At 37.8% G+C, this 11,357-nt stretch overlaps 2 protein-coding genes across 3 annotated transcripts in view; both read right to left on the minus strand.

The window, feature by feature from the left end:
• LOC108666847 overlaps window positions 1–4,096 on the minus strand; it is a 13,544-nt gene extending 9,448 nt beyond the window's left edge. For both annotated transcript variants that reach the window (XM_018153781.2, XM_018153782.2), the window contains exon 1: window positions 3,832–4,096. The gene's annotated coding sequence lies outside the window, so the exon portion shown is untranslated. The remainder of the gene's footprint in view (window positions 1–3,831) is intronic.
• Window positions 4,097–5,493: 1,397 nt separating this feature from the next.
• LOC108666844 (tenascin-R) lies at window positions 5,494–9,012 on the minus strand. The gene is made up of 4 exons (XM_018153777.2): window positions 8,930–9,012; window positions 7,165–8,325; window positions 6,744–6,848; window positions 5,494–6,164 (listed from the first exon to the last, which is right to left on the minus strand). The coding sequence occupies exons 2-4, from the start codon at window positions 8,310–8,312 to the stop codon at window positions 5,873–5,875; spliced, it is 1,545 nt and encodes a 514-aa protein (XP_018009266.1). The 5' UTR covers window positions 8,313–8,325; window positions 8,930–9,012; the 3' UTR covers window positions 5,494–5,872.
• Window positions 9,013–11,357: the final 2,345 nt, after the last annotated feature.

Genomic DNA, 11,357 nt, shown 5'->3' on the forward strand with positions numbered 1-11,357 from the left:
GGCCTCTACGTGTACATAGGCCTCTACGTGTACATAGGCCTCTACGTGTACATAGGCCTCTACGTGTACATAGGCCTCTACGTGTACATAGGCCTCTACGTGTACATAGGCCTCTACGTGTACATAGGCCTCTACGTGTACATAGGCCTCTACGTGTACATAGGCCTCTACGTGTACATAGGCCTCTACGTGTACATAGGCCGTTACGTGTATTTAAGCGAGTTGTAATAGTAAGACCCCTAGAAGACCACATCATAAAGGCTTCTGTCAAACGCCGTGCGCTGCAATCTACCGCTAGACGTGGTCTCACTTAACCCCATTCTTCCGTGCACAAATATTGCAATTCCCTTACACTGCTTCGGTCGGTAAAGTTTGTTTGGTGCGCGGCCTGCAACTGTGAACTGCACCTCGCAAACCACACTTTCCCAGGTAACGATCGCATTTAGAACTTTAACCTATTTCCGCTGCCGAATGAGGTACGAATGAAAACTTGAATGAGGTACGAATGAATCACAAACTTGAAGTTGGAATCACAAAACTTAGGTATAAATCACAAACTTTAGGTATGAACCACAAACTCTAGGTATGAATCACAAACTTTAGGTAGGAATTGCAAACTTTATCTTAGAATTATAATTATAAATCTTAGGTAAGAATCACCTTGGAATGGAATAACAATATTTAGAAAAGAGTCACAATCTTAGAAAAAAATTACAAACAAAATAAATCAATTACAAATCTTAGGTAAGAATAAATGAAGAAATGGAAGTGCTTGCTCTGCACAATAATAAAAATGTGCTATGGAATCTAAGCCGTTTGGCAGGATCACATGTCCGATATTTTATAATTCTTCACAAAATTTCATGTATTTAAATATTATTAAAATTTTATTATTGTTGTTCATGAACTGGCCATTGTGACAATTTCGTTTATGCATCGCTCTGTTCGGAGCATAAAACGCGCTTTGAAAAATGCGAATTCTTTAATTTATGCTAGGAATACTTGAAAACTATCTTTCAATGCATTAAATTTGGCCCGGGACTACATTTTATTGGAAACCATCGTAATTAAGTACGTAGGCTTTCAATTAAAACTTGATAATAATGCGTAGATGTTAAAGAATTTATCCCCTTTGAAGACGCGAAAAAAGTTTAATCCAAGATACTGCGCGTTGCGATTGGACGTATTTTCCATGAGTTTCATTTTTTATTACTAAATTAATTATCTAATTTCAAACGTTTTAAATTTAAATAAAATCAATTTACATTTCATAAAAAGATAGAATATTTTGTACTTACAATATTGAAGATCAAAATAAATTGCTTTGTTTTTTTTTTACACACTGGATTAATACTACACTGGGATTACATTCCCCCTACTTTTAGAATCAGCTTTCCACAATAAATCCAGTGTTGGACGTGGTCTCAAAGCGCTGTATTTACATAGAGCTTTCACAGTAGCAGGCGGGATTATTTACAAGCTTTTAAGTCACGAAGCAGTGCAGTGTTCACGTCAATCTCAAGATAGTACAAGTTTCTAGCAATCACCGAGCACAAAAACACGTAAATATATTGCAATTTAAAATGGCTACAAAGCAAAAGAATGTTTTGGCAGTCACAGTATTCGTAATTGTCTGAGTTAGTACAATGTTCTTCCAGTCGGCAGGTACAACAACAACAGAAAAATGTACTACATTTTAAAAACGTTACAAAGCAAGAGAAATTATTGTTATCACAAAGTTAAAGTGTTACAAAATAACAATATTAGTAACAGTCACAGTGCAGTGTTTTTCAGTCACTGAGCACAATTAACAAAAGAAAAAAGCATTGGAATTAAAAAATATTACAAAGCAGAAGAATGTCTTGAAGTCACAGTATTTGTAACTGTCAACGAACGTGACACGAAGCCAACGGCCTTTCAAATTGCGTGTCCGTCACATTTCACGGCTTGACACGCATCCCTGAAGCGTGTCTAATATGGCTCAGCTGTCTCGTCTGTGTTATGTCTGTGTCTCTCCTGTGGCTGTGCTTTGGCTCGTCTGTGTCTCGTTTGTGTTATTTCTATGTCTCTCCTGTGTCTTGACTGTGTCTCGTCTGTGTCTTGTCTGTGTCTCAGGCGTGTCTCGTCTGTGGTTCAGCTGTGGCTCGTCTGGGTCTTGTCGTGTCTTGTCTGTGTCTCGTCTGTGTCTTGTCTGTGGCTCTGCTGTGTCTCGTCTGTGTCTCAGCTGTGGTTCAACTGTGACTAATCAGACTATAGAATTGGGTAAATTTCCATGAACTCTCTAGAAACACTTCATTAACATTGTTATCGTTAGAAATGATTGGTGGATCGCTACCATATTTTTCTCAAAATTTGGTTCTAGCACTAAGAAACGAGTTCAAGACATCCTGTCTCAAACACAGTGTGAATTAATGCTGAAAGCCTAAAAGCAATTTCAATTGGCAAGATGTTTTTTTTTTATTCAAGATTGCCGCAAAATAAATTTTTCGTATGACGACAATTACACTAATTCCTTCAAATGACCATAAATTATGGACATTTCTTGCATTAAGTTCGCTCGTTAGCGTATTTATATCAAAATTGCGTGAAATGTTGGAAAATATTGGACATTGCACTTAAAAGCATAAATTAAAAAAAAATAGCTGACTTTTTGTAGCAATTTTTCACGTTTGTGAAAATAACAAAAGCGACGATGAATCCGAAGACATAATACATTCAAGAATAGCGGGTAAATGTTAATGTTGTTAATTCATTGACAAAAATCTTAACGATCGTGACTAATTTTGTCCGGGACAATTAATAATCGTGAATAATTTTGTCTTGGTGCTAAAAACGTAATTTAATTCGTTATGGTCATTAGTATTCTATTGCCTACAAGATTGATGCACGTGCTATTGCCTTAAGGATTGGCGTATGTGTTACTGAACACAAGATTGGTGGATGTGTTACTGAACACAAGATTGGTACTGAACACAAGATTGGTGTACGTGTTACTGAACACAAGATTGGTGCATGTGTTACTGAACACAAGATTGGTACTGAACACAAGATTGGTGTACGTGTTACTGAACACAAGATTGGTGTACGTGTTATTGCGCACAAAATTTGTGCATGTGCTACTTCCCAAAACTAAAATTATTTCTCCAACGGTTAAATATATCGAATAGATCGTTTCCGCATTGCAGGCTAACAGTCGTTGGAACCGATGACTTCAATTAAGAACAATAAAATGAATCGTTGATTCCCAGTCTCTTAAGCGAGTATGTAACTACCAACCCTACTAATTCGAACATCAAATACCATTAAACGTGATTGCTATGAACATCTTTCACCATTCTTTATAAAAGTCAACACCTGCCGAACAAGAAATCCTTATACTAAGCTGGAATTTCTCGGAAATGACATGACGCTCAGCTCATTTTATTAGACAATTCCGCCACATTTTTTCTGATCAATTAGCGTATTAGTATACAGGGAAATCAATGGATAGTAGTAGGTAAAAAAAATTACACATTAGTATTAAAGAATGTCGCTAACCCTACGTTGCGCGGGATGTTGTGCGTAATAATTGCTGGTTAAGCTGTCAGATTAAACCGTCGCAATTTGGGAAGATTTTGTAAATGAAAACCAACATACCAATTAGGCTAAGGGAAATATTTAAGTTAAATGTCTCGCAATCAATAATAAAAACACTACAAAGTACCCAAAAGAGTATTAAATAACTCATTTTTGTTATGGATTTATAATGAATCTTAAGATACAGGATTTATAGTTTGAAAGAAAATTTTGAACAACTTCATCAATCTTATTACCAAATTTCAATCTGCTAACCTTAACGTCAAAGCTCCTTGCGCTTGGTAACCGTCGTACACTCAGTGAGCAGCAGAAGCTCTACCGCTATAGCGACGTTACAGCAGCCGTTCAGTCAACTGCTGACCGTACAGCTCCAGAGTCTCGACTGGAAGGCAGCTGGCAACTCGCAAACCACGGCATGCACAATTGCACACAAAATGAACCTCCGGTGAACGAGGTTCGAGCTGAGTGCGGTCACGGACGTCACCCGAAGCTGCAACGGCAAATAGAGCAACAACTAACGAAAAAAAAGAAAACGTACAAATATTTATTGTGCGCGCAAAAAAAGTGATCCAGTACAGAGGCAGTGGTAAGTGAAGCTGTGAGAATTTTTATCCAAAAGGCATCTAATTGTTGCGAATTTTTGCTTATAGGATTTTACACACAAAAATTCGATTTAATTAAATGTTCGGGAAATCGGAGCTGAGAAGGTAAACATATTCCTGAGCAGTACCTGACAATTAAAGGTGTTTTCAGTTATTTAGGAATATAATATATCTATAATAGTGTTAGCCTGATAGTGATAATAATATAGTGCTGTCAACGTGGGAGAATAGGCCGTGTCTGCTCTCTTACCGATTCTTAACATCCCAGAATTTTCAATGTCAAATAGGTCTCGAACCTACTGTACAAGTCACTGGTCCAATCATGATGTTTCTTAACCACTCGACCATCTCATCATCCATCTTGTACATCGCCGCGATAACATCCAAATCTACTCAACTCACGTAATAATTTAGTTTTCACGTCCAGTGCAGGTGCGACGTTAAATTTTCGCGCGATCCCTTTTGTTTAGGAACGAAGCATATTTGGGAGCCGCGGTACCTGCCCTATCGTTGATTAATCTGCTCTTGCTGTGAATAGCTCATCAGCTACGCTGCTACTTAGTTGTGTGACGTATTGTTGTGCATTTGTTTACATTTATCATAGTTACCTTAATTAAACATCGTTTCACGGGTCTAATGAAGTTCACGTTTTTTTATCTAAACAAAGGAGATTCTTGATTACCTCTTGCAGACTTTACGAAGACCCAGGCACCTCATTTGCGTAAGCGGACGCTTGTTAGATAGCGCTGTGGATGTGCATTAAAATTTTTCATGTTAAAATATCCTTTCAAAATCTGGATAATCCTGTTAATAATTTTTATTAAACCCAGTTTTTTCCCTTGCAGTCTGTAAATGTGAAGATCGAATTCGATAAGTACTAAATAGTTTCATTTAATATCCTCGATGAATTTATCATGTCAGTGGGGCCGTTCCAAAATTAGGTTCTTCAATTTAAATAAGAGTCAGTTCAGTCGTTCAAAATAGAATTTTCGGTGAGAACTTCAATGATTCAACGACAGATGTTTGTTCCAATGCGGTTCAAATAAATAACTTCTTACGTTCAACTTGCGAATTCCCCAAAACTTAGAAATTTGTTCAATTTAAAATGGCAAAAATGCTGTTAAAATTTCGCTAGTGTCAATTCAGCCGTTCATGAAATTAAATTAGGATAAATAAATTTTTAAACTTTAGGATTCTCCCAAACCAAGAAGTTTATACACTTAGAACAGCAAAAATGCTGTTCAAATTTTACGAATGTCATCATGTTTTCTGGCAAAAAGTGTATTCACATAAGGATACAAATTGAAACGCCGGAAGCTTTGCATCGTAGTCATATCATCGTAAAAAGGTAATTGGGGTAATTATAAATGGATTGTGATAGCTTTCATGTATTCCTCAAAAGTAGCAGCAAACAATTTGTGGTCTAACATGACAGAAATAGAAGAAAAGAAGTGCATAACAATAGATTTGGGAAGTTAATTTTAGCAGCATAACATGTAAAACTTTCAAATCTTACATGATGCAACCATAATTCAACCAAACTTTAGTCTACTGTTGGTTTTACAACAGAAAAGATTTTACACCGTTGCTCCCTACAACGTTCTTGCGGAATCATTCCAAAATATATGAAGGCATTCATCACTATTTTCAGTTGCCACGAATTGTAAACAAGCTTGTCATCAAATGTTCAGGATTTACACAGTTTTCACGAACGTTGACAATGTGTTGGCGACATCGACAAAGACTCTTTCTGCGTCTTGAGTTCCTTTGACGGCACCGAAGATGAACTGTTGATTCTCTGCCTGACGTATGAACATGCGTGTTGCCACCAGCACATATGGCGTCTGCAGGGTTGACCAACGCACTCCAAAGAAAGGGAATTTTTCGATTCGGTCGTCGCCTTCAGCATTGGACGAAAAGTATCCGTTCAAAAAGTTTTTCACGCTTGATTTGACGCAGTTGTCGTACCACCAACCACCTTTGTGCCTGAAAAGATAAGTTGAATGCCTTTTTAATAAAAGAAACTGAGACGCATTTGTTATTTTTTCCGCTCAGTACAAATTGATCATAAATTCCAATTTTTTTCTGAAAAATATTATTTTTAATTTTTGCAAAGTATAATTGGGTATCGAACACCAACCCTCCAGGCAAATAATGCTGAAACAACGTTGATTTAGAATTGATTTCATTAAGATCAACGTTTTTTATACGTAAAATGAACCTCAGGGGCCGTATTATCAAAACTCGGAACAAGTATCGGCTTCAGTACGCTTACCGGCCCAAGTACACGTGAAGGCCGATTTCTCGCCAGTGATTGGTGGAATTAGATTGAAAAGCCGTCACTGATTGGCTGATGGAGTTACGATTTCTTAACTATTTATGATACCTACTCAAATAAATGAAAATGAGTGAGACTCAGTACATCCATTTGCCCTTGTGCGGGTCAGCCTGACCTAGTTTGACCCGGCATAGGGGCATATCTGTGCTTCGTGCAGAAATTGTCCCTCACTATTTGGACAACATTACCCATTTAGTTCTTTGATAGTACGGCGCTAGACTACTCACTTGACGGCGCAGTTGCCCAGGAAGGCGTCCACGTCGCGGTCCAGCGTCGTGAACCCCCGGCCATCGGACGCCCGCAGCGCGTCGCCCGCCGCACCTCCGAGGTATCTGAAACCAAGTAATTATTTCATGATTAATTATCAAGGATGCAATTCATAACAGTTCAATGCAATTCATAACAGTTCAATGCAGTTCATGACAGTTCAATTCAATTCATACCAGTTCAATGCAATTCATAACAGTTCAATGCGATTCATAATAGTTAGGGAGTCGTGAACAGGGGTATAAGGTGTAATCTAAATCGTAAGAAAACTGTTCAAACATTTCATTAAAATTATCAAAAGTTGTTTCTGTTCTGAAAAGTTATTTCATTAATATGTAAAACAATATGTTGTACTCACTGACTTTTATTGCAATAACTCACTTTCCGAGGTGGAGTTCATAGTTGCTCTCAGGACCTCCGACGACGATGGACTCGTAGTGAGCCAAAGCTGTAGCCCCTGAAGCATCTGTTAGTTCGACGAGAAGTTCATGCCGTCCCGAAGTAGTTATTGAATTCAAACAGTCCAGACCCATGAAGTAACCTTTCTGCAGGTCCCCGAATCCTTTTCTGTAGTTATCCAAGGTTGTGTCGAACAATCCAGCGTCTGGATTCTGCCTTTCTCTTGCTTGGATTGTGATCCAGTTCCCTCCATAGGTATCGGTACAGTAACGTTCACACAAAACAGGGTTCGGTTCACCGTGACAGAAGTACAAGTCTTGCCGCTCGCTATAAGTTGTCTCAAAAACTATGTAGTATGCATCTATTGTTGTTATTTGTTCTGGATAAACGACCTTCGTGATGGCTAAGTTTTCAAAGATCTGTTCGACGACTGTAACAAGCCACTGGAAAAGTTCAGGGTTCGTGTACAGTAGATTCCTGACATAATATTCAATGGTTGCAGTGTTGACTTCGCTGATAGAGAATATTTGAATAAGAGTATCGAGGCTTTCAGTCAAAGTTTGAAGGTAAGGCAATTGAGCTTCAAAGTCTGCAGGAGACGCCACGACTTGCATTTGAGCCATCATCAGTTCTAAAATTTGCTGAATCTGTACTTCGTTAATCAACGACAGAACCGAAATGAGACCATCCAAGTAAATATTCCCAGTTTGAACAGTAATTCCTCCAGGGAAATGAATAATTCCAGGGACAGGGTCTGGGTTAATGGGGTATTTCCAATTGATTTTAGGTGACAAAGTAGTACTAGTACTAGGCGGGATGGTTACAGGTTGTACGGTGGTGCTCACTGCCGGAGGGCGGGTGATTACAGTAATTATTTCGATAAGATATCGCTCTATGCTTTTTGCAACGGAAACAGGCATGCCCAAGTCTGGCAGACATTGCATGGCACTCTGCGCTAGGCACAGCTTCTGGGGTGACGTCCGACATACAGAGTACAGCGTAGAGCACAAGTCTTCATCGAGTTGAGGGACATAGCAATTGTTCTGCATAGAGCCAGAGGTGATAACAGTTCCAGCCCATGCCTGGGAAGCCGACACAACCACCAGCAATAAATTGAGTCGATTCAGCATCGCAAATTATTTTCTGCAATAGATGAGGAGAGTACTATTAAAATTAGATTGGGACCAAGAAAATGAGAAAAATACAGTCAGAATGAGAGGAGTAAAATTATAATGAAAATCGGACCATGAAAATGAGAGAAATTTACTTATCAAATTGAGACTAGTATAATCAAATGAGAGGAGTATAATTGAAATGAAAATAATGCAGCTAAAATGAGAAGAGTTTAATCGGAGTGGGAAGAATACATTTGAAATGAAAAAAGTTTAATCAAAAAGAGGGGAAAGTCAAGGAAAAAACTTCTTCGAGAAACATCTCCTATGATTGAAACCTTTAGAAACAGAATGTATGTTTCTCCAGATATACAGATTTGTTTCGTTTTGAAAAATGAATCCTCATAGATAACGGATAATTTTTCGTTTCCGTTGATCGATGCAGTAATTCCTTTTAAAAACTGCAATATTATAATAATAATTGTAATAATTTCAGCTCTCGAGCCTATAAATCAGGACATATTATTGAGAAGTCTAATTAAACTGAAATTAATTGCACATTTGTTTAATCGAAAAAATAAAATATCTTGGATACGAGTTCGGTACAATTTCATTTTTCTATCACGCAACCTTACCTTCGACGTACGTGTACAAAGCAGAGCCTCTCTTTGCAGTTTGTCCGGGTGTTGGGATCCGCAGTTACTGAGTCCTCCAGCAAAATACCGGTCGTTTTATATCCTTCTTATGAGGGGACTTGTGGTTGTTGAGAGAAGATATTAAATTACCGTGACGTCGAAAACGCCACACACGTGACTCGAGTCTCGGTTCACGACATCTTGGCCGAGGTGATTGTGTCTAGAATGTCAGAACGTAAACTACAAAGAAGGATTTTTTAGTGCTGTTATGTCTAGTGATCCTGACAGCGAATGACAAATTAGGCTTTTAGGTCTAGTATTTCTGATAGAGAACTAGAAGAAGGCATCACTAGTGCTTTTGTTACCACTATTTCTGACAGAGAACTCAAAGAAGGCATTACTATTACTTTTGGGCCTAGTATTTCTGAAAGAGAACTGGAAGAAGGCATTACCAATGCTTGTTTTGACTAGTATTTCTAATTTTCATGAGCGCTAAATGATTTCATCTCGATATCTCGTTTCCATGGTTTCTACATCATCTTTTGCTAGGCTGTCAATATTTTTGTGACGTAAAAAATAACGTGGCACCGAAATTATTTGTGTGAGTCTTGGATTTCCCTCGCGTACCAATATTGGTGCGCGTACCAACAGTGGAACACAACCAACAGTGGTGCGCGTACCAACAGTGGTACCTGATATAGTTTGTTAACCACCCGAACTGCCGTCATGGAGCCATTATTATGCATTAATTATGATATTTCAGTCTAGATAGGCTCATTCTCAATAATATTCACTCAATTGAGTAGCAAGAATTTATACATTAATTTCGTTTTCTATTAAGCTGGGATCTATTATCGCGGCATTTCATCGAATATTTTTTATTGTAACACGGCGAGCGGTAGCAAGTTATTTCCACGCTTACCTAATAAATCTTTTTCTTTTCATCTTTTTTTCAGTCAAAAGCCCTGCTGCTCAGCACCAAAATCAGATCTTCAGCGATCAGTTGCAGCAAAATTATCTCCCACTTGCACCTTAATATTCATCGACAATTTGTACCATAACTTGACACTGCTAGAACTTATCGCGATATTTATCTACAACCAGAGGTGGGCAGTAGCGCGCTACATGTAGCGGCCGCTACATTTTCAGTAGCGGTAGCGACGCTACATTTAAGCAATTGTAGCGGTAGCGGTAGCGCCCGCTACATATTTAAGTAGCAATACGTGGTTTTGCCGCTACAGCGCTACCGCTACATTTATAGATAAAGCCTTTAGATTTTACTTAATAGTATTAAATATTATTTAAAAACCAGCATGATACATACATAACATAAATTACAGAATAAAATGTACGAAAGATTTCGGTGTAATGTTGTCAACCTCAGCCTCTTACTATATATAGTGTCAACATGTTAGTTGTTACTTGTTGTTACCAGTTACCACTTACAGGTATTTTTTCATGTTTCAGTTTGCTTAGTTATTTTACACAGTTATTTTTATCTTACGCCTTCCCTACATAGATGTCTACTTTAATCTACCAATCTCAAAAATAATCCGCATATATATTCAAATAAAAGACCGATTTTTTATATGTATATGTGGATAATTTCTGAGATTGGGAGATTAAAGTAGACATCCATGTAGGGAAGGTAAAACATAAAACTAACTGTAACTTTTATTTACTGAATCTAACCCGTACTAGTTCGGTTAGGTTAATTGCAATAAAGTTGCATTGATATATTTTGAAAATGTTTTATTATCATTAAATGTTTCTGAGTAAATCCCAATAGCAGAACAATAAATATTTAGAGATTTCCAATAATTTTTGCCATTGTAGCGGCTAATGTAGCGCGCTACATTTTACTGTAGCGGTAGCGCTCGCTACAATCTACTGGGTGTAGCGGTAGCGCCCGCTACATTTAGAGCATGTAGCGGTAGCGGTAGCACCGCTACATTTCAAAGTAGCGCTGCCCAGCTCTGTCTATAACTGAGGCTTCTTAAGTTATTCGATATTTATACTTTGTTTACGGACACATTACCAGTCCCCATGTTATTTGTACCTAAATGCCTGGTAACGGGAGTTACTGTCAGTAGACAGGATATAGTTAAAGGATATAGTTAAAAAAGGATATAATTAAGGATATTGTAAATAAAATACTTGTAAAAACTTTTTAAAAAATCACGTTTTTCTTGTGGACTAAAAAGTAGAAAATAAATTATGGCTCGCCCCCAAAAAAGTGTGTCGGGCAGATTTATGATTAAAGCGAAAAGCACACAACACACGAATTTTGGAAATTTGATGGTGAACGTACAGCCCGACCCACGTTTTTTGGGGCGGGCCATAATTTATTTTCTACTTATTAGTCCACAAGAAAAACGTGGTTTTTTAAAAAGTTTTTTTTTCAAGTATTTTATTTTCTCCTTTTTAG

Source organism: Hyalella azteca, unplaced genomic scaffold, assembly GCF_000764305.2.
Source record: "Hyalella azteca isolate HAZT.00-mixed unplaced genomic scaffold, Hazt_2.0.2 contig2564, whole genome shotgun sequence".
Lineage (NCBI taxonomy): Eukaryota > Metazoa > Arthropoda > Malacostraca > Amphipoda > Hyalellidae > Hyalella > Hyalella azteca.

Coding starts and splice junctions, on each gene's coding strand:
- LOC108666844 (XM_018153777.2), bottom strand. CDS start 8,312: ATGCTGAATCGACTCAATTTATTGCTGGTGGTTGTGTCGGCTTCCCAG. Junction 6,849..7,164: donor TATGAACTCCACCTCGGAAA/GTGAGTTATTGC, acceptor ACTTGGTTTCAG/ATACCTCGGAGGTGCGGCGG. Junction 6,165..6,743: donor CTGGGCAACTGCGCCGTCAA/GTGAGTAGTCTA, acceptor TTATCTTTTCAG/GCACAAAGGTGGTTGGTGGT.